The following is a 23,801-nucleotide window of genomic DNA, read 5'->3' as shown; positions in this document are numbered from 1 at the left end:
TCCAGATTGTAATTTTCCATTTCTGCAGCCAATGTCTTTTCAGCCTCTCGATAACAATGCACATTGGTAACCGTTGCTACCATGCTTTCCGCATCATCTTTACTTTTCATTCTGTGCAATTTCTCAGCATGTTTCAAGAACAAAACAGTTCTTTGTGATCGTATTGTAGAGTCTTAATAAACAGATGCTGCACTCCGGGGGTGGGGGGGCAGCGGCGCTGTGGTTTTCCTTTAAATTATGAAGAACAGCGTAACTTTTTAGAAACCTTTGTGCCTTTTTCTGAAAATTAGAAAACTGTTGCCTCTGGTGAACTGCTCCCAAAGCTGGCTAATCCCTTTGAAAGTAGTGAATGGGCATCTGCTCTTTTCTCTTCTTGTTAAAGGCATTGTGTGTTGAAGGTACAGCAGCGCACCTGAGATACTTCTGTGATGAACTAAGAGCTATGAATGTGCAAACAAGGCTCTATGAAAAGATCCCTGGTGAGGTAACAGCCATGCGAGAGCATCTGTTTTGCATGCTGAAGGCCCTAAATTCAATCCCCTACATCAGTCCAGGGAGAACTTCCTCCCTGTAAATCTTGCCAGTCAGTGTAAAGCAATACTGAACTAGATCCAGTGGTGTCCAAACTTTTTTTAAAGAGGGCCAGATTTGATGAAGTGGAGGGCCTTGAGGGCTGACCAAAGAGCCAACCAAAGTTGTTGACCTTTTTTAGGATTGAGGTTGTTGACCTTTTTATGATTTTACCCCAAAGTAGTTGAGCTTTTCTTAGGGTTGAAGTTGTTGAGGGTTTTTTTAGGTTTTTACCCCAGGAAATAAACTGCCACAGGGGCCAGATTCAACTGACCAGAGGGCCATATTAGGCCCCCAAAATGGACTTTGGAGACCAATGACTCAGTATATGGTCTTTTAAGAAGACAAAAGCACAGGGCAAAGGGTAGCTACAGTAACTATCATGCATATTCCCCCAAGTCAGGAAGACAAAAACTTTGTTGAGAACCGTTCCTTCTACTAATAAGCCTTAGGACATCAACTCCCATCATCCCTAGCTACCAGTGGTCAGCAATGATGGGAATTGTAGTCCAAAAACAGCTGGAGACCCAAGTCTGGGAGACCCTGTCTTAATGTTATGGTCTGGGAAAGGCTCCTAGGGCTGTAGGGTGGGGCAAGGCAGGATGGAAAAGCCATTGCCTGATGGCTAGCACAAAATCTCTCTTCCCCATTGTTATGATTTAAATAGAAATACAATACATCTCACCATAGGTAAAGGTAAAGGGATCCCTGACCATTAGGTCCAGTCACGGACGACTCTGGGGTTGCGGCGCTCATCTCGCTCTATAGGCCAAGGGAGCCGGTGTACAGCTTCTGGGTCATGTGGCCAGCATGACTAAGCCGCTTCTGGCAAACCAGAGCAGCGCATGGAAACACTGTTTACCTTCCCGCCAGAGCGGTACCTATTTATCTACTTGCACTGCGTCCTTTCGAGCTGCTAGGCTGACAGGAGCATGGACCAAGGAAGGGAAGCTCACCCCGTCACAGGGATTCAAACCGCCGACCTTCCAATTGGCAAGCCCTAGGCTCTGTGGTTTAACCCACAGCGCCACCCGTGTCCCTGTACATTCCACCATAGTGGGGACTATATGCTGCTCAGTCAGCTATCAGGTGCTGAGAGCTGATGGGCAACATCAAGGCCTCTCCAGCTCTCCCTTTGTGAGTTCTTTTTCTTTTATGCGGACTTAGACTGGACTTCCGTCTCAATAGGCAATGCTGTCAAATTGAGAACTACCGGTATCTTCTGTAGAACAGGACATATAGCTGCTCTACTTCCCCTTTCTGCATCTGTCCCTAAATTTACATTCTCCAAAGGCTTATTAAAGAAGGGGAGCTTGCTAGTATTAGAATTTTCTCCAGCTGCTGGGGGGAAAACCCCACAAAGTACTTGAGATACAAACATTATGTACTCTCATGGTTTGCTGCTCCTTAATAGGATAGGTTGGTCCACGTCCTTTCATTACTGATCTAGCTCAGGTAATAAACCTCGGGGCTCCATTAAGTTGCTCCATCGCACATTACATCTCCCTAGCCAGCATGAGTTTCCTAGCTTTCTGCAAAATCTCTCTTAAGCATGCAAGACGCCACTCTGAACTCAACCTCTCCTTTTCTCTCCTTTAATCTGAAGTTAATTTACGACACCACACACAAATCGTGGAAATTATTACTTTTGCTAGAGCCTCATTACCGCCTCTTGATACTTTTACTGGTTAAACTTCACGCCATTATGTAAAATACCGGGAGCAAAGCGAGGGCTGATTTCCTTAATCCCTTTCAGGCGAAGCCTCAGCTGCATCAAGGAGAAATGTGGTTCCACAGGAGAGAACACAGGAGGCAGCTAAATTAAGATTTGCTTCCTTCGCCATTCAGATGACAAAGTGAGGATTATCTTTTTCGCTTTGTGAGCCTCGCCTTTTTATTTTATTTTTCAAACCACAGAAAGAAAAAGAAAAGGTTCTGGTTGGTTTCTTGAGGCCTCCTACAACGACCGTGATTGCAATTACTGAATTAGGAGACCATTTGCTTTCTTTCCTGGTGGCGGTAGTCCTGCAAGAAATGTAGGGGAGTAAGGGGAGAAATTCAGCTCCATTCGTATTTAAACGTAAAGTTACCAAATTTTCATTTCCCAAAACAGTATGTGAAACATGACACAGGTATCCTTCAAAATTTGCACTTTTCCAAATTTTGCAACGCGTTTCTCCTGCCAAGCAATGTGATGGAAATGCATATACTGTGGCAGATTGTGTGTACAAAGGAATATTTTAGTGAAAACAGGATGTACCAAAATGCATCATTATCAGGGGAAATTGCTTTGCAAAAGGTGCATTTTGGCAAAATTATACTGTTACAGGCCACACCAACCTCTGCCTATTGACAGCAAGATTCCAAAGGTCTTGGCTCTTAACTAGGAGGGCTTGTGTTCCTTGGGAATGAGGCATGGCAGTGACTGTCGTGTCTTTATGCAATATGGTTTATTACACATATTTAAAACTTGAGTTTCAGTGGAAGGAGTGCAGCAGAACATTGCATCGCAAGAGTATCTATCACCTGTGTTATGTAGTGGTTAAGGGTGGTAGACTCGTAATTTGGTTCGCGTCTCCACTCCTCCACATGCAGCTGCTGGGTGACCTTGGGCTAGTCACACTTCTCTGAAGTCTCTCAGCCCCACTCACCTCACAGACTGTTTGTTGTGGGGGAGGAAGGGAAAGGAGATTGTTAGCCGCTTTGAGACTCCTCAAAGTCCTGCCCCTGCCTTCTTATTCCCAGAAACCCTTGCTCCAAAACCTCTGCTTTAAAAGGACACCTATTTTAATGTGCTGACATCATGTCCCCTATTATACTAGCCCCTTATTATACTAGTCAGAAGAAGAAGGAGAAGAAATGGAGGCAGTGAGAGATTTTACTTTCTTGGGCTCCATGATCACTGCAGATGGTGACAGCAGCCACGAAATTAAAAGACACCTGCTTCTTGGGTGAAAAGCAATGACAAACCTAGACAGCATCTTAAAAAGCAGAGACCATCACCTTGCCAACAAAGGTCCGGATAGTTAAAGCTATGGGTTTCCCAGTAGTGATGTATGGAAGTGAGAGCTGGACCATAAAGAAGGCTGATCACCAAAGAATTTATACTTTTGAATTATGGTGCTGGAGGAGACTCTTGAGAGTCCCATGGACTGCAAGAAGATCAAACCTATCCATTCTTAAGGAAATCAGCCCTAAGTGCTCACTGGAAGGACAGATCGTGAAGCTGAGGCTCCAATACTTTGGCCACCTCATAAGAAGAGAAGACTCCCTGGAAAAGACCCTGATGTTGGGAAAGATGGAGGGCACAAGGAGAAGGGGACAACAGAGGATGAGATGGTTGGATAGTGTTCTCGAAGCTACCAGCATGAGTTTGACCAAACTGCGGGAGGCAGTGGAAGACAGGAGTGCCTGGCGTGCTCTGGTCCATGGGGTCACGAAGAGTTGGACACGACTAAACGACTAAACAACAACAACATTATACTAGCAACCTCCCCCTTTCAGTTCTTCTGTTTCTGTCCACTTCTCAGCTGGAGGAAGGACAACACCTGCCTGGTCAGTTGTTCTTAATGGCTGTCTTTGTGTTCTTAAAGGCACTGCTATCAGCAAACGGGGTAAACTACAGCGGCTTAAATTATTCTGGCTTCTTCTGGTTTTGGGATTGCTCTACCAGCCACTGGTGCTACACTGACTCTCCCAAATGCAACCATAAGCAAGTTTGCCATATGTCCTGGTCATGTACAGGAGTCAAATGGCAAAACTATTGGGGGAGGGGGGGATTCAAAAAAATCAGCAAAATGTCTGGGTTTTTGCCAACAGAACCAGGAAGTGTGTGTTCCCCCCAAAAAGTTCAACAGTTTTGAGGTTGACTTCCCTACCTTAAGACAGCAAAACATTACACAGCTATTCATCTTGATTTAGAAAAGATTGCTCTGCCAGCCAGTCACCTCAAACATCTGTCATAACAAGATAAAGAAGTTAAGCTACCATCCATTCAGGCTGGGGAAGGGATTGTGTGAAACAGCCAGTCTGCAACCGGCACTTTTCATTGTCCAGTTACTCGACTTTGTTCTCCCCACAGCTTTTGCCAGTTGTGTCCATTAGAGCAAAAACTTAATTAGATAAACATAATTTTAAAACTAGTTATAAAAACTAAATAACCAGGGGGTTGGGGAGGAGTGGAAGGAAATTATCTGTTATAATTTGTGATGGACCAGCTTTTATATACATAAAATGCAAGCATTAAACTTATTTTTAGCACAAGCACTGAGGTTATTACCACAGATTGATGCAAAAGATTCAGAGTGAGGAAGATAGCCTCACATTGCCCATCTGTTTTCCAACAAAATGTATTGTTATGGGTTTGTGGGGGTGCCAGATCCTCATAATGCCTGGATTTGGTAAAAGTTAGAATTGATCGAGGTTTGATTAAACTTTGCCAAACACGGAAACCCTCTGGATCAGCCATTAGCAAGGAACAAAGGTATGGGAGAGTGGGGCCCCTTCCTTACTGGGTGCTAGTGGGCAGAGGCAAAGGCCAGGGTTTAGGGTTTCAACTTTAAATGACAGGCTGGGGGAGGGGAGAATCCTTGGAGTCAGTTAGCATGGAGGAGAACTCCAGGTGAGCTACGGAAGACAGGTTGTAACTGACACACAGGATAGTTTGTTGCAGTCCTTGATTTGTTTTTATGAGCTGTGTTACTGGTTTTATGTTCCATTTTTGTTTTCATTATGCTCTTTGCTGGGGTTTCTTTTGTTCAAAACACGAAGAGTTTTAAAAATAATTATGTGGATTATGAACGTTTTAAATAAATAAAAAGCCAGAGAAACAGTCCGGGCTCCCTTGCACCCATTTTGATCCTGCTTTCAAAACACTCCAATTGAAAACGAGCCTCTTAACGACACCGCTCCATCTACCTCTTTGGCATTTTCCACGTTAGCTTGCGCGGGCAGCTGCCCCTCGCAGCTGCCCGCACATGTTAGATTCCGTGAGGGCTTTCTGAACCACTCCCGGAAGTGTATTGAAAAACCACAAGCGGCTTGTTGACCCCCTTTGGGCTGCCTCTACCTAACGAGCGGAGGAGTCTTCGGGTCCTAACGGGAAGGCCCCCTCCACCGGGAAGAAGGGGCTGTCCACAGTACTGCCTGCAGCGCATACTGAAAATATGGGCAAGCGAGTCAAGGTTCGCCCGCTCCCTCATACCTCCCTGACCGCCGTGCTGAGCGCCGCGAAACGGAGCCGGTGATGGGCGCCGCGTCCTGGAGATTTTAAGGTCTCGGGCAAACGCGCGGACACCAAGTACGGTGGCCGAGGAGGATCTTCGCCAAGATGGCGGCCGCCATAGCTGTGGTGGCTCAAAAAGCCTGCAGCGCCGGAGCCCTCAGAGCCGCGTGGAGAGGTGAAGCCCCCTTTTTACTTAGTCTTGCTTCTTCGGCGGGGTCGGGAAGCTCTTGGCCTCCGGCTGCTCTCGCCCTTCGAGGCGGCGGCTTGTGTCCCTCGTACGTTCCCCTCGCCTGACTCTGCCCAGATCCTACCGCCTCCCATCGCCGCCGCCTCGGGCCTTGGGGTCCTCGGTTTAGCGCAGCTGCCAGGCAGCGAAATCCCAGACAGCCCTCCGTCGCGAGGGTTCCTCACTCGCAAGCGACCGTGCAGATCGGATAGGATCGCAGGTGTACTTGGGAGTACAACGGGGCTGACCGTTGAGAGAATATGCAATATATTTATCAGTTGTTTTTAATGGTGGGTTCCCCTTCCCCCTGTTTTTGTAGCGGTTCTTATTTTTATCTGTAAACCGCCTGGGGTGGGGTGGGGAATGTGTTGTTTAGTCGTGTCCGACTCTTCGTGACCCCATGGACCAGAGCACGCCAGGAATGTAGGGCATAAGTAATGGAGCCATTTGGCGCCTAAATTATATATCTGAGTTTCTAACACTCTGCTCTGTTGAACATAGCCCGCCCCAGTAAATGTATATAGACTTTCTCGGCAGGAGGCTGACACATTATACCAATGGTCCATCTAGTTCAGTAGATGTGGGGCCCTCCAGGTTTTAAGACTTATAACTTCCACCATTCCTGAGCAGCAACCATGCCGACTTGCAGTCAAACAACCCCTGGAGGTCATCACATTGGTAACCAGTTGGCTATGCTGGCTGGCAGTGGATTTTCATAGTTTTAAACCTAGGTCTTTTCCAGCCTTCCTTGGATATGCCAGGGACGTTTAGACTGGAATGTTTTGCATGCAAAGCATGTGTTCCCTTCCTGTCTCCTGTTCAGATCTTCCCCTGCTGTGAATATCTGCTGAGCTGAAACTCCCAATACCCCCAGCAATCTTATATATGCTGACTTGGGAGTAAACGTCTCTTACATGACTGCCTTCTGAGTAGACATTTACACCATTAAATCTTTTCAGTCTTTCTCCAGTTCAGTTAATGCACACTACCAACATTCACAAGCTATGTTATTTCTGCTTTAAATGTCACCGCATCCATTATAGCTCTTTTTGGAGAATGATACACCCCAACCTGCCTGCTTCCAGATCTATAAAATTGCCCCTTTTCAAGAAATTTGGCAAGGTTTGAAACTGGCAAGGTTTTCCTAGTCCATACGCTACATGGAAAAGTTCTGTTCTATAGCCGTGTCTCTCTTTTTTAAGGTTGCAATCCTAACCCCAGTCAGAGTAACCTCTGCTGAACTCAGTAGGATTTACTTCTGAGTTTACATTATGAAGATTGAACTGCTGCAAACAAGTGACAGAAAAAGGAACCTTGTTGCATTTGAATCAGACCTAGAGTGCAGTCTGATATTGCCTAGCTGCCACTGTGACATGAACTGGAATAAAAACTATTTGAATGCATCTATTCACAGGAGACATAAATAATGTAGGATTCAGAACCCTTTCCACATAGTCATTGATTAATTAAAAAAAACTTCGTACAAGTACAATTACAACTGCATTTTTGCAGCAGCTGCTGCAAAAGTGGGAGAGGAGCTCAGAAGCACTTAAAGTAGCCGATGAAATCTGTGCTAGAAAGAAACTTGAGTAAATGGTAGAAGTGAAGGACTATTCTTAAGTCAGAAGGTGATGCTGGCATATGGGTTTGCCCTAAGGCCACCTGCTTGCCTATTCCTTCAGTGGGAGAAGCTCCTTTGCTTAAATGAGCAACATTTGCTTAAAATTGTAGGCTTATATTTATATATAAAAATATTACTACACTGTCCACTCTCTTAAAATATTGATTCGGTTTGCAACAGTGACCCTGCTCCTTCACATACCCTTCTTAAGAGTTAGAAGAAATTACAGTTGGAGAAGCTTGGACCTTTTCTTTACAATGGTACCTCGTGTTACATACGCTTCAGGTTACAGACTCCGCTAACCCAGAAATAGTACCTCGAGTTAAGAACTTTGCTTCAGGATGAGAACAGAAATCGCCTGGTGGTGGCACGGCAGCAGCAGGAGGCCCCATTAGCTAAAGTGGTGCTTCAGGTTAAGAACAGTTTCAGGTTAAGAACGGACCTCCGGAACGAATTAAGTTCTTAACCCGAGGTACCACTGTACTTAGGGCAAGAGTGGGCAACCGTGGAGCCCTAAAGCGCTGCATGCAACCTTAAAGGCCTCAGGTGGAGAGCAGGCCTGGCTTATTTTGTATATATTCTGTGGAATTCAAGCTGTAATACAAGGGTCTGGAAACCAAGCCGCATGAGGAATGGTTGAGGGAGTTGGGTATGTTTAGCCTGGAAAAGAGGAGACAGAGGAAATATGATAGCCATCTTCAAATGTCTCAGGAAGTACTTTCTGGCAGTAAAAACTGTTTGACAGTGGAACAGTCTCCCTCAGGAAGTGGTGGACTCTCCTTTCTTGGAGGTTTTAAGCAGAGGTTGAAGGGCCATCTGTCATGGATGCTTTAGCAGAGATTCTTGCATTGCAGGAGCTTGGACTGGATGACCCTTGGGGTCCCTTCCAACTCTACAGTTCTATAATTCTATGACATTAGAAATGATGCAATAAAGATACAATTAAAAACCAATCTGAATGTTTAATATGATGGGTATGCCATCTCCTGACTTCCACCATAAATCCACAGATCACCAGAATGAAGCTTACAGTTTGGGAACCTCTGGACTGGTCAATAAGCACAGGAGACAGCTGAAGAATGTACAAATCAGCTATTTCCAGTGCCAATTGGCTGGGACAGAGTCCTTTATAATAATAAATAATAATAATAAATTTTTATTTATATCCCGCCCTTCCTGGTTCACGAATAACAATAAAATTCAAAAATCAATTAGATAACCCCCAGGGCTAGCTGGCTGAATTGGTCCTACTTGGGCCAGGGGAGAATTAGCTGTGGGATCTCAGAGCGGGTGATCTTCATAAAAGGGGAGGGGGAAGGAAGAGAAGGGAAATAAAAGATCAGGTGAAGTCAAATTAAAGGCCAGGCGGAATAGTTCTGTCTTACATGCCCGATGGAAGAAGGTTAAATCCTGAAGGGCCCTAGTCTCATGGGACAGAGCATTCCACCAGGTCGGAGCCATCACTGAAAAGGCCCTGGCCCTGGTGGAGGATAGTCTGACTTCCTTAGGGCCCGGGAGCTCTATACTATGGTTATTCATGGACCTTAAGGTCCTCTGCAGGGCATACCAGGAGAGGCGGTCCCATAGATACGAGGGCCCTAAGCCCTTTGGACCCCCATGGGTTGTCCATATGCCACTTAGGGAGATCTGTTATTGAGAGCCTGAGGCACCCCTGAGCTAGGATTCTCTGAAATAAAGGACACCCATTAATTTGAGGTGTTGCCATATTTTGATGTAAAAGGCATTTGAGCAAGTGTCCCTGAAAGGAGGTGAAACATGCACTATGCAGGGTTGTGATTAACCGGGCTGTACATTCCCTTGGGGCTTCTTGTTCAGTGTAATTCTATTTGTAATGCAATTTAGCATTTTGCCTTTTGGGATTCTGATCAGAGAAAAGATACAGAAAACTTGAGGTGAAGGAGTTCGTTGCCCGCTAGAAGATTTAAATTAATAGGACTGGATGTTTCTAGAGCTGCAATCTTGCAGCTTAATCAGATTTCTTTGTACATTAACTTTCCCAGAACATTGCAGCTGTTTCAGCCCAGGTGTTTTCTGTTCATAGTCCTGGTGAAAGGGAGCAATTTATAGACAGGCAGGAGCTGCGGGAGTTCCTCCACCTTCCTGTGTGGCTATTCATCAGCCATAACTATTTCTGTTGCTCCCATATTAGTTCTGCATATTAGGCAACTTGCTATAAACCAGAGAAAATCAGTTGTCTTTCAGAGAATCTCAAACCTCATTGGGATTCCAGGATTCTTCCAGTGAGAAGATCACTTTCTTCAATGCCAGCTTTGCCAATCCATTCAGTCTTCCTGCTTTAATGTGAAGCCACAAAGAGCAGTCCTCTTCTTTGAAATTTAATCCAAAAATGGGTCTTTGAAACTTGCTGTGAATCTTGCCCTCATTTCCCCCACCCAAAACCCAGTCATGCCTTGTCCTGGTGTTCTAGCTAACTAACTTTAATGCAAGTCTATTTTTAAAGTAAGAGCGGAGCATATCAGCATTTCTGTATTGCAGGAAGTTGGACTACATGACCCTGAGGGTCCCTTCCAACTCTATGATTCTGTGATTCTTGTAACTTATTGAAGGGCTTTGTTAACATGGATCTTGACATTTGAACTTGTTCTGTGAAGTGTTTTAATTAGTGTTGCTGTTTTCATTTATTAGTTGCTCTTTTCAGAAAGGTGAAACTCAAAGTGACTTTCAGAAACAAACAGTAAATAAAAGCATGAAAGCCAAGAGTAAAAACAATCTAAAATGCTCACCAATGAGATATATATATATAAAGCAGCAGATCCAGCTCAACCCTATTCCACTAAGTCAAAAAATTATGGAGCAATGACATGAGTGAATAAGAATGTGGGGGTTTTTCTGCCTGTCACCTAAACATGGATTGTGATGGCACCAGGTGTAACGCCCTAGGGAGAGCACTCAACAAGTGGGGAGCCACCACTGAAAAGGCCCTTTCTTGTGTTGCCACCCTCAAATTGTTCTAAGAATAGAGTTCATAGGGTTATTGTATTACACACAAGCCTCATGGGTTAATTTATTTTTTGCTTGCTATTTGTTTTTTAATTAATGATTTAACAAAGAAAGTATAATGTTGGAAAAACAGGGGGGGGGGACTAAGAGGGAAGAGGAGAAGGGGAAAAACCTGAAACAATAAGCTGTTATTAAGATACAATAACCATTCATACATCCATCTTAATTTAAACATATACATTAATAAAAATCTAGGTATGTAGCCTCATAAAATCGATGTTGATTAAAAAAAATGTCCTCAAGTGTAGCAAGAACTGTGAGGCCCTCAGAACATTGTGTAACAGGCAGTATGTGTTTATCCCATTGTTATTATTATTATTATTATTTATAAATTGTATACCGCCCTTCATCTGTAGATCTCAGGGTGGTTCACAACATAAAAATACAATATAAGAAACAAAATACATGATAAAAACAAGGAGAAACAAACAAAAGCTAATAACGCCCCCTTCCCCCACCTCACGGTGGCCATAAGGGCTTGCAAAATCTGCTTTTGCTGTTTTTCTGCTAATCACCCATGAGTGCGATCCTGATAAGGATCTGGCCCATGAAGCCAAAGAGGTTCCCCACTCCTGGTCTTAAGGTTGCCTAACTATTCATAGCATGGACTTCTTAGCAGGAACCTATACAAAACAGAGGCTATGTGGATCCGAAAACGCTGTTGGTTAAGAGGCAAGTGCTTGATTAACAAAAAGTCTTTAATTGGTTGACAACCCTAGTTAAGACTAATGATGATGTTTACTGTGGTGCCTGGTGATGTAGCACTGAAATTAGTTACCTGCCGGTGTTTATAACTCTTGTGTTTATTATCCAGTAGCTCCTTTACCTTCTAATCGGCTTTCTGTGCATTTTCCCATCCCCATCCAGCTAAAATCAATTTCTTTATTGGGCATCTGTTGTAAACTGTTGTCTTTGCCTCATTTCTCCGTTTCTGCTATCAGACTTCTCATTGGAATTGGCTCCCTCTCCCTCCATCATGATAATTCTGTTGAAATTGTTTTCACCGAACGCTGTTCGCCTTCCGTCATGTCTTAATAAGGGTTAAGCACCAGGCAGTTGGGTTTCAGTGCCCATTGAGAGCTGGCTGTTAGGCCAGGTGAGCCAGAAACTTAAGCGTAAACCACAAACAAGGATCACGGGAAGGTGCACCACCAAGGGCAAGCAGTGGGCATTCATTCATTTACCACATTTTCCCCATTTTATCATTACAACAACCCTGTGAAGTAGCATAGGCTGAGAGACAGTGATTGGTGCAAGCTCACCCATTGAGCACTGTGGTTGAGTGCGGATTCAAGCCCTCATCTTCCAGGTCCTAAGCCAGCACTCTAACCCAATGTTTCTCAAACTTGGGTCCCCAGCTGGACTACAACTCCCATCATCCCTGACCACTGGTCCTGCTAGCTAGGGATGGTGGGAGTTGTAGTCCAATAACAGCTGGGGACCCAAGGAAAGTGTTTGGGTTGACATAGGCTCCAGAAACATTGCTTTAATACACCAGGCTGTGCTAAATGCCTTATGGCAGAGGTTTTCAACCTTTTTGAGTCCATGGGTCCCTTGACCAACTACATTTTTTCTGTGGGACCCCTGTGGGGCTCAGGAGCCCAGCTATGTCACCCGTTGCCTGCAGAGCTGGCAGCCTCTCACCCTTTTTCGAACACCCTCTCTTGTGGAGTGTTCTCTCAGCCTGTTCTCCCTACTCTTTGGGATTCCTCCAGGCAACCACTGCTGCCACCCCTAGTCTCTGAGCTGCCTCCCCGCAACCCCCGGCCAGCCCCGAGAGTCCCAGAGGCACAATTCACCTGTGGAGCTTATAGCCAGGGCTGCTGCAATAAACAGTTGTGCAACCCTTTAGGAGGCAGAGATGCGAGAGGGCATCGGAGGAGGGATGGAAGGAAAGAGGGACAGAGGCCAGTGTTGCTCAAGGCACCCATCACCATCATTCAAGGCACCCTGGTTGAAAACCACTATCTTATGGGGATGATTTGACACTGGGGATGCAGCATAAATCAATCAATTAGATTAACAGATCTAAAGCCTATTAAGATTTCTGTTAATAAATCTAAAAATAGTGTCCCCAATTAATTTGGCAGCTGGGGTTTCAAAAACCATCATTTTTAATGCAGAAACGGCAAGCGGCAGGATTGTCTTAGAAGAGACATTCCCTCTTTCCTAAGAAGGCATGTGCATGCACTTGTCCAAAAAAAACAAGCAAAATGTGCTTCCTTTTCTTCTTCAGAAGTATTATCTTATTTACGTTAATTTAATTTGTCAGCTAACATTTCTTTAACTGGGTGACAGCCCTGTTGGTTAGGCTAACCTCTCTTTGCTTCTCTCCCCAGGCTGCACCTTGATTCCAGGGTCTGGAGTCAATTGTCATTATGCTACCTTGGCATGTGCTTTCCAGACGCATTGCTACATTTCTGGCCCCCACGACGTGACAGTGCAGCCATGCAGGCGCAGCAGCTTCTTCAATAAATGTAAGTCTTGTAAACAACAGGTGCTGCGGCTTATAACCAGAAACAACATTTGCGTAGCTTTTCTCCCCTCTCAGGCCACCATCCTGTATCCATTTAACCTGCCCATTGAAGCCCTGGAAACTGAGCCTACCTAACTGGGTACCAACTTGATTTCAGTAGGAGGGAGTTGAACACATACTTAGGCTGCACATGTCCTGATGTGCTCACTCGGGACATCATGTCCTCCATGGAAACCATGAGACTGTCTTAGTGCATCAGGGGCCTAACGTGTGGCCAGAGATGAAATTTGCTCAGATTCACACAGAATTGGATGCCAGGGTGAGTCTTGAGGAAGCCTCCAAAGCACCATCTGGTCAGGTTATTGTGGATCAGTTTGATTTGTGGCAGTCTGAGAATGCGGAGGTGCTAGCAGCAAGAATATTATTGGCACAAAAATGGAAGCAAGAAGAATTACCGACGAAAGAAGAATGGCAGATGATATTGATGGACTATGCAGAATTGGATAAATTAACAGGAAGGATTCGAAACCTGCGGGACCAGAGATTCTTAGAAGGCTGGAGTAAATATATGAACGATTTGAAAAGTGACTCTAATGAACAGCTTATGCTATTAGGACTGCAAGAAGTTCTGTAAGGAGGACTATTTGAAATATTGCAAGAAAGACTATGAGGAGAATCATTAGTTGATGATAATTAAGAGCAACAGAGAAATTAAGAAATGCAGAATAAGTGATAAAGAACAAAAAATCATCAGAGGTGTTGACGGAAGTCTAAAATATTGTATAAGATACAAAGTTATGTTATATGATTGTTGGAAATGATATGTTAAAAAAACTAATAAAAATGTATAAAAAAAATTAAAAAAGAGAATGTGGTGGGGGTCTATAAGCCCTTAAGAAGACTTGTGTGGGCCCACAAGGGCTGAGCAACTATCACCCAGTCACCAATATCCCACTTTTAGGCAAGGTGTTGAAGTGGGTAGTGATGATCCAACTGCAGGCACGTTTAGATAATTTACCTGGGCCCTTTTCAGTCTGGCTTCATGCCAGGATAGGGTACCAAAGCTGCCTCAGTTGTGCTTGTTAAAGCCCTTAGGAAACGGACGGAGAAGCGGTTTTCTTTGACCCTTCCTCAGCTTTTGATGCCATCAGGAAAAGTGCTGTTGGATCAGGCCAAAAGCCCAGCCAGTCCAGCATCCTGTTCCAACAGTGGCCAACCCAGAGGCTTATGGGAAGTCCAAAAGCAGGACCTGTGCCACAACACCTATTTTTTTATTCCCAGCAACTGGTATTCAGAGAATGCTTCCTCCAACAGTGGTGAGAGAACATAGTCATTAATATATATAAATGCAAAATAAAAAAATTCCTTCCAGTAGCACCTTAAAGACCAACTAAGTTAGTTCTTGGTATGAGCTTTCGTGTGCATGCACACTTCTTCAGATACACTGAAGAATACACACGAAAGCTCATACCAAGAACTAACTTAGTTGGTCTTTAAGGTGCTACTAGAAGGAATTTTTTTATTTTGACTATGGCAGACCAACACGGCTACCTATCTGTAACTGTATATATAAATGCAGTAAGTTGATCCCAACTCTTTATTAATTTGCTTATTATTTGTATTCAGCGTGGTTCACACTTTAAGACAAGGGTTGGGAACCATTGACCCTCCAGATGTTGCTGAACTGCACAGAGGCGTAGCGTTGGGGGGGGGGGCAGAGCAGCAGTGTCCCCAGGAGCAAAATTCTGGAGGGGCGCAATGCTCATGCCCCCTGTCCCCTGGGCTGCCCAAGTCAGAAGGATGAGAAAGGCACGCAGCCACTGTCACCAGCAGCGCCAGCAGCCATGTGCCTTGCCGGATCCGCACACCCCATCCTCTGGCCCGCGCCTCCACTCCAGCTGCCCAGTCCACTAAGGGGGCACAACACTTTCCCCGCTTTGGACACCGGCAGCCCACGCTACACCACTGGAACTACAGCTCCCATCATCCCCAGCAAGCATAGCCAATAGCCAGGGGTGATAGGGAGTTGTACTTCAGCAACCTGTAGTGGGGCAAAGTTTCCCCACACCTGGTTTAAGGTAACATTTATTACACCCAATACACAAGTGTGAAGGGAAGAGGATAATAAGTGCATGGAGGCATCTTTGCATGTGATTGAACTTGGAGAGGAGGAGCAAAATAACAGAGGGTCCCAGCTGAGCTGGCAGAGAATAATAATAATAGTAATTCAGAGTCAAATTAATGGCAACCATTGGGCTAGAATTCTATGAGAATTACCAAAGGAGGCGGTCAGACTGTGCCTTGGCCAAAGGCCTGGTGGAACAGCTCTGTCTTGCAGGCCCTGCGAAAAGATGTCAAGTCCTGCAGGGCCTTAGTCTCTTGTGACAGAGCATTTCACCAGATCGGGGCCACGTCTGAAAAAGCCCTGGCTCTGGTTGAGGCCAGCCTAACCAAGGCCATGCTTTGGATCGATTGGATAAGCCTTCCTGGATCTGACCAAAGGCTTATCTGGAAGCAGCATCCTGTTTTCGGAGTGGCCAACCAGATGCTATGGGAAGCCCTCAGGCAGGACTTGAGTGCCATAGCTCTCTCCCCCTATAATGCCCCAGCGGCTGTCATTCAGAGGCATGCTGCCTCAGATCTTGGGAGGTAGCATCCAGCCTGGAGGTACTATCCAGCCATCACAATGTGTTATCAGTCTCTTGTCACAATCTGTGCCCTTTTGCTTTGTGATATTTAACTGTAAGGAGCCGAATGCCTCGTGCATGCTTTGCTTTTCATGACGCACATTTGAAGGCCCTCTTCTGTGTCCCTGTGGCTAGTTAAGAGCTCAAGAGCTGGGAATTTGGGGGAAATCACACGAAGTGATCAATGTCCTTTGACGCCGGCTGGGCACTGTCACGGTATGAGGTGTTGCAGGAGACTGGAAGGAGCACTTAGCAGCATTGTCACCGCAAGCTGTGAATTGATTCCTTTCTGTTTCCATTCCTTTCTGCCTTGACTGTGGAAGATGGAGAGGCAGCAGGGTTGGGGAGGGAGCAAGGCTGCTCCCTTTTAAGAAGTGATGGTTCATGTGGCTGATGGGAGGGGAGGAAAATAAGCTAGATACAGGATGCCAGGGGAGGTGAGAAAAAAATAAGAGTCTCTGGGTTCGGGTCTGAGAAGAAACTGTTACTGAAAAGGAAGCTGAGCAAAGACTAGATGGAGGAAATCTGTGAACCGATTTGCAAGTAATTTTTGACACAGGCTCACCTCAGTAGCCCTGTGGGACGCCTTTGGGATGCGGGTTGCGCTGCAGGTTAAACCACAGAGCCTAGGACTTGCCAATCAGAAGGTCGGCGGTTCGAATCCCTGCGGCGGGGTGAGCTCCCATTGCTCGGTCCCTTCTCCTGCCCACCTAGCAGTTCGAAAGCACGTCAAAGTGCAAGTAGATAAATAGGTACCGCTCTGGTGGGACGGTAAACAGCGTTTCCATGCGCTGCTCTGGTTTGCCAGAAGCGGCTTAGTCATGCTGGCCACATGACCTGGAAGCTGTACGCCGGTTCCCCCGGCCAATAAAGCAAGATGAGCACCGCAACCCCAGAGTCGGTCATGACTGGACCTAATGGTCAGGGGTCCTTTTACCTTTACCCTCAGTGCAGTCATTCTCGGTCTGCATACGTCTCTGCAACTACATGGAGAAAGACCTTTCTGGACCTGGCCTGAGCTTTCTGGACCTGCCCCCTCATTATAGTAATCTTAACCTTGAGGAGGGGGGACAGAGGGCAAAGCCAGTTAAGAGGGAAATTCAGCAGAGCATCTGCTCTGCATTCAGAAGCTCCTCAGCTTCTCCAGGTGGGGCTGTGAGTTCCCTACTTCTGAAATCCTGGAGAGACACTTCTGGTCAGGGTAGGTCTCCGTATGAGGCAGGTTCCTATGTTCCCATGAGCGGGTATTGAAGTTGGTAGCCACTCGTTTGCTCAACTGTAGCCCATCTTCATAGCCATGTTTCCAGACACACACTCATGATTTGGTAGGCATTCATATTCAGCAAGCCATGATGATGATGATTCAAGATTGTTGTGAAGAAGATGCGAGCTTTATCCATCCAGAGCCTTAATAGGTCAGGCTACAGACCCAAGATACCCGTGACCTCGTTTTTGATCCCTGCAAACGGTCTCTCGGTGACATTTCAACACTTTCTCAAGGCACAGTCGGCTTGGCATACCTTAGATTAAATGACACCTGAGCATGTTTTCCCCACCCCACCCTTGAATTGCTGCTGTTAAGAATTTGGATGAGTTGTGTGCAATATCTGTTTCAGTGACGGCTGATCAGCTCTGGAAAGGCGTTTTGGCAGAGAGCGGTGCCAGTGGAAGGAAAGGAAGAGGGAAAAGGACCAAGAAGAGGCTGAAGAAGGATCTCAATAGAGGCCAGATCATTGGCGAAGGTAAATCCACAACAGAAGCAAGAGGCCAGAAACCTCTTCATTCATATTGGGTCCCTCTAAGAGTGAACTCTAGCTCCACTCCCATCAGCACTCAGCACCAAACCAGGGCTGCTGAGATGCGAAAGGGAGGTATCTGCATGCTCGGGGACCCCCCAAAGTTCGCAGAAGTAATACATATAAATAATTTGAAACCCTATTGAGGGCACACACACAACCAGCCAGCTCCCGGAGGACATAGTCAGCCACAGCATGCTAAGCCTAGGAGGTGTGTAAACAAGAAAGTAAAAAATACTCTCTGTGCGAATATCTGATTCTGTGGTGTCACAGCAAGGTTCGGGTACTACAGTGGTACCTCGGGTTACAGACACCTCGGGTTATAAACACTTCGGGTTACAGACTCCGCTCACCCGGAAGTAGTACCTTGGGTTAAGAACTTTACCTCAGGATGAGAACAGAAATTGCACAGCAGCGGCAGGAGGCCCCATTAGCTAACGTGGTAACTCAGGTTAAGAATGGTTTCAGGTTAAGAGTGGAACTCCAGAATGAATTAAGTTTGTAACCAGAGGTACCACTGTAATTCCGCATGTTCGTGTAAGTCATTTTTTTCACATAGCGAATGTTTGTAAAGCGAGATCTGTGTGTATTGTATTTTTATTTGTTTTGAAATACATCCAGTCCCCCGGTCCCAAAATGGGACACCCCCACCCCCATGTTGGCTAAATAAATGTTGCTTATTGCTTTTGGTTCACTGAGCTCATCCTCTTCTGTGTTCTGTCTCAGTGCACACTGCTTTGTCAGCTGAAGCAGGTCATATATCCGCAAACAGAGAAATAAAACGTATTTATTATCAATATACTTAGTGCGCACTGTTTTCCTTAATTGTAGTTTAGCTCCCCAGCCCATTCATCCTAAAAAGCAGTTGAATCTTAACACCGGACGATGCTTGTTGTACAGCTACAGCTCATTTCACGGTTACGGCTGTGATCTGGGAAGTACCCTAAGTTGTTCTTGTGCTCTCTGTCTGCCTTAGGACGCTCGGGTTTCCTCTGGCCTGGCCTCAACGCTCCGGTACTGAAACAAGGAGCAGTCCAGACCATTGATCAGCGGGATAAAGAGGAGCAGGAGAAGGTGCAAGCAGAAAAGCTCCGTCTGCGGGAAGAGTTTGACAGGAAACGAAAGATAAAGGTGAAGAGGGAGAGAGGATGGACTGGAAGATCTTGGGGAGGAATCAGCCTAGGACCCCCGGATCCAAGTCCTACTGGAGGTAAGATAACTAGGTGCATTCTAGTTGTTTTATTTGTGCATTTCATAAAACTTATTCTGTGCATGTCTGTGTAGCTCAGTGATAGAACGTCTGGGGTTGCTAATAACTCCCTTAAGAAAAGGTTTCTATAAGCTACAGTTTGATCAGGGATGGGGAACCTCGGGTTCAGGAGGTTATGTCTGGCCCTCCAGGCATCTCTGCCCGGCCCTCAAGACTCTCTTCTGTTAAATAAATCACGATACAGTGTAATGTGTCATGTGTTGTTGTTCGTACAAGGTTGCATTTACCTAATTTTAAGGCCTTCTAAGGAACAGGTGGTTGTTATTATGTCCCAATATGTAAAATCACAGAATTCAAACTTTCTTTTTCCCATGACTATAATTTGTCATCTGAACTTATGGGTATCTTAAAAAAAATATGTGGGCAACCTGCCTGACTGCTCAACGCGGCTTGCAATGGACAACTGAAAAATATACAGATAAAACAACACCAAGAAAATCTAATAACAGGAACCTAGGAAGCTGCCTTATACTTGGTCCAGCTAGCTCCATACTGCATACACTAACCGGCAGCAGCTTTCCAGGGTTTCAGGCAGGAGCTATCCCCAGTCCTGCCTGGAGATGCCAAGGATTGAACCCGAGACCTTGTGCATGCAGAGCTCTTCCACTGAGCCGTGGTCCTTCCTTGATCACCCTAAAGAGCCATAGAAGGCTGTACGGTGACTCGGGCAGTCAATCTGTTTAATGCAGAAGTACTTCTCTGGCTGGCGGTGACTTTCCAGGGTCTCTGGCAGACAATTTATCTTCTTGAGCTGGAGGTGCCGGGGATGAAACTCAGGAGCGACTACATGCAAATCATGCGCTCTGCCGCTGAGCTATGGCGCTTTGGGTTCAGAGAGGTTTCTGGCGTTTTCGAGCGATGTGTCTGATGTGACATGCCGCTTGCCATGCTCTGCCTGCCTGCCAGTGGGAGTTGGCAGCCTTGCAGAATGCTGTTCTCATTTCCAGCACATCCACTGCAGCCCCATCAGTTTCCTGGAGCAAGTCCCTAACACCTGCAGTGGGCAGAACTGGGTGGGAATGGGTGCTGTGCGGCCAGCATTTAGAAGCCCGGTCTGTGCAAAGTACTTTGGCTCAGCGCTGTTCCCTTAACTCTTCAGAGATGTTGCAGTGATTGCATCTGACTGATTACAGGCTCCCCACCCCTGGCAGCCTTTTCAATTGAAATGCAGAGCAAGATGGCTGTTAACTCGGAGACATGACTTGATTTGAAGTGCCTGGGGTGGTCATGCATCTCCCTCCCCAAGCCCCCCCCCCCAACTTCCCTCTGTCGCTGTGCGAGCAACATGTGTTGGATAAGACCTGAGCCTGTTTATTTGTTTGATTTGAATCACTGCAAACCCTTTGATAGTTGGTCATTCAGCATGCTCGTTTCTAAAACAATACCCTGGTGTGGTGTCAGCACGGTACATGTGAGCCGTTTATAGCCTGGCTGCTCCTGTTAGGCCTTAAAACACTCCGCGATCTATGCCTGACTGCTCAGCCAGCTTACGGTATCCCTTTGGCCGATAGCATGTGCAAGGAGGCAGCTCTAAATTTAGCCGAAAATGTCATTGTCTGTATGCAATCTGTTCGCTTCCTAACATGGCATGCTAGTTTTAACACTTTGCAGAGCTTTTAGCAGTGGAAAATCAGCAGAAGAAGCACAGTAACATTGGGACTCACCACGTTCATAAAACTGCCTTCCTTGTCTCTCCAATTCTTTTTCCCTTTGCCACAAATGCAAACGCACAAGCGGAGTTGAAATTTGGGGCCCATCTGCTCTATACCTTTTTAAGCACCGTTATGCCACTTCAGAGGGATGCGGGTGGCGCTGTGGGTTAAACCACAGAGCCTAGGACTTGCCGATCAGAAGGTCGGCGGTTCGAATCCCCGCGGCGGGGTGAGCTCCCGTTGCTCGGTCCCAGCTCCTGCCAACCTAGCAGTTCGAAAGCACGTCAAAGTGCAAGTAGATAAATAGTACCGTTCCAGCGGGAAGATAAATGGTATTTCCGTGTGCTGCTCTGGTTTGCCAAAGCAGCTTAGTCATGCTGGCCACATGACCTGGAAGCTGTACACCGGCTCCCTCGGCCAATAAAGCGAGATGAGCACCGCAACCCCAGAGTCAGCCATGACTGGACCTAATGGTCAGGGGTCCCTTTACTTTTACCTATGCCACTTCAACAGTCATGGCTTCCCCCCAAAGATTCCTGGGAACTGTAGATTGTTATGGGTGCTGAGAGTTGATAGGAGACCCCTGGTTCCTTCACAGAGCTATGCTTCCCATAGTGGTTTAATAATCAGTCCCTCTTCCCTGGGAACTCTGCATGGCTTAATCATGCTTGAATCAGACCTAGGAAAGGTAACATTTTTATACAGCTATATTATATGGAGATGATGCATTTATGTGTATGTGAGCTGTACATCTCTGACTTGCATTTTCTTTACCGACAGAAACATACGAAGATTTCGACTCCAGAGTGATTGAGGTAAGCGCTGCAAAACATCTGCAGGGATTCGCACCTTAAACACAAAATGCTTCTGGTCTTACCATCCTTTGACTATAACTCACTGGTAATGGGAGCTGGGGAATTCTGAAGTAGCGTTAGTACAGCTGTGGAGAAAAGTGTGCTCTTCCTTTGGCTCTGCCACAGCGCCCAGTTCAAAGGACTCTTGGATAGAGTTCAAAGGCTGCAAAGCTGCAAAGGCAACCATTAGGTTAGCCACTAGAATTATAGAATTCTGGGGTTGGGAGGGACCCGAGAGTCATCTGGTCCAAGCTTGAGAGAAAAGAGAGGGTTTTCTGCAAATGTTTTTTTCTAATTTGTGTTCTTTTACCCCGGTAACGAAGCCATGAACAAAACAACTTTTGACCCTCTGCTCTTGGAAAAAGCAATAAGTAGCTTGGAATCCATCTCACCTTTCTTTTGCCTTGTTTGCATAGGTGTATTAGCCCTGCAGGCCTCTCTGCCTGGCTCTGTGGACTCTCTTCAAACCACATCTCTTTGCCAGCCATGCCCCTCTCTTACGCCCATCACTGACCCACCTTCACACCCGCCTTTGAAAAATAGTGTGATTATATATAGACTTTTTACAAACTATGCATTTGGAGGGTTTTATTTTCACTTCCCTTTCCTGTTGTTTCATATCTCCCTGACAGACCCGCCTTTTACGTTCAGAAATGCCAGAGTAATTTTTTAAAAAAACTTTCAGTGAGTGACCACTTGCTCCTGTTCAAATGCCAAAACATTGCTTTTGTGTGCCATCTAATCGTTCTTTTGCCCAGAGCCAGGATTCGATTTGTATGTGTAATCTATGGGGATTTGCTGTTAGTCACAGCTCCTTTATGATGTAAGGGTAAAGGGACCCCTGACCATTAGGTCCAGTCGTGGCCGACTCTGGGGTTGCGGCGCTCATCTCGCTTTATTGGCCGAGGGAGCCGGCGTACAGCTTCCGGGTCATGTGGCCAGCATGACTAAGCCGCTTCTGGCGAACCAGAGCAGCGCACGGAAATGCCGTTTACCTTCCCGCCAGAGCGATATCTATTTATCTACTTGCACTTTGACGTGCTTTCAAACTGCTAGGTTGGCAATAGCAGGGACCAAGCAACGGGAGCTCACCCTGTCACGAGGATTCAAACTGCCGACCTTCTGATTGGGAAGTTCTAGGTTCTGTGGTTTAACCCTCAGCACCACCTGTGTCCCCCTGTATGATGTACTTGTTAGCGAACGTGTACATCATAGGTGTACTCCTAAAAAAATACGCTGTGTGAGGGTGTTCCTATTTCCACTAGCTCATAGTTTAGTATTAGTGAAGATACTCATATTCTGCATTTCAGATTTCGTAAAACGTTTTGCAGCCTTTCTGAACCTGCTTTCTTTTCCATCGCCTCTTCAGAATGTATGTTGAGATTTCTCTTTTGAGAGCAGCTTGAAATTGCATCCCATACGCAATTAACTTTTGTACTGAGGTCAGCAGATTGTTGAACCCAGGCTTAGAGCGTTTTCAATCGCGTGCCAGTTTTCGCTTATCGTTACTGGGAGGAAAGCCGAGGTGCTCACCGAAGGCACCTAGCAACAACTCAGATCACAATTCCACGTGGGCTGAAATTTGAATTTCAAAGCAGCATGAGTATCCTCCGGCAGCGTTTCAATTATTTCTGGGGTGGGCAGATGGAGGAATTGCAATAAGTGACATGCAGGATGCTAAAGGAGGCCTGGAACCTTAGTTGCACTTTCAGTTCTGTAACTACAGCGTAATGTGCTGCACTTGGTTCTTGTTAGAGCTGGTGGAGTGGGTAGAACTGATTGCCACCAGTTAGGCTGGCATGGGGTGGAGACTCACATAAGAAGAGCCTACTGGATCAGGCCGGGGGCCTGTCTAGCTCAGCATCCTGTTCTCTTAGTGGCCAACCTGTAGGAAGCATGAAGGCAGGACCAGAGTGCAGCAGCACTCGCCCCTCCTGCAGTTTTCAGCAGCTGGTTAAGGTAAAGGGACCTCTGACCATTAGGTCCAGTCGTGGCCGACTCCGGGGTTGCGGCGCTCATCTCGCTTTATTGGCCGAGGGAGCCGGTGTACAGCTTCCAGGTCATGTGGCCAGCATGACTAAGCCGCTTCTGGAGAACCAGAACGGCGCACGGAAACGCCGTTTACCTTCCCGCTATTTATCTACTTAACTAAATGAAACTTAACTAAAGAAACATTGCCACATAAAAATCAGCTGCTAAAAATACAAGGAAAGTCCATAGTAAATGACTAAATCCAAGCATCCTCGAAAGATCAGGAAGCAAAATAATTAAAAATGAAAATGAGATAAAAAATATAAATTTCACCTTTTAAAAAAAACCAAACACACACCTGATTCACAATGAAGCAAAAGAAAATCAATTCTTCACCACCACCATACATCAA

General features: G+C 46.0%; 1 protein-coding gene across 1 annotated transcript in view; it reads left to right on the top strand.

The window, feature by feature from the left end:
- The first annotated feature begins 5,834 nt into the window (after window positions 1-5,834).
- MRPS5 (mitochondrial ribosomal protein S5) overlaps window positions 5,835-23,801 on the top strand; it is a 45,470-nt gene continuing 27,503 nt past the window's right edge. Inside the window, exons 1-5 of the mRNA XM_083494666.1 lie at window positions 5,835-5,969; window positions 13,023-13,160; window positions 17,463-17,588; window positions 18,619-18,852; window positions 21,345-21,379. Of these exons, the coding sequence (XP_083350792.1) occupies window positions 5,900-5,969; window positions 13,023-13,160; window positions 17,463-17,588; window positions 18,619-18,852; window positions 21,345-21,379 (603 nt within the window). The 5' untranslated portion in view covers window positions 5,835-5,899. The remainder of the gene's footprint in view (window positions 5,970-13,022; window positions 13,161-17,462; window positions 17,589-18,618; window positions 18,853-21,344; window positions 21,380-23,801) is intronic.

This window comes from Podarcis liolepis (genome assembly GCF_965112155.1).
Source record: "Podarcis liolepis genome assembly, chromosome: 3".
Taxonomy (NCBI): domain Eukaryota; kingdom Metazoa; phylum Chordata; class Lepidosauria; order Squamata; family Lacertidae; genus Podarcis; species Podarcis liolepis.
Note: the sequence above shows the minus strand (reverse complement) of the source record. Positions and strands in the feature narration are given on the sequence as shown.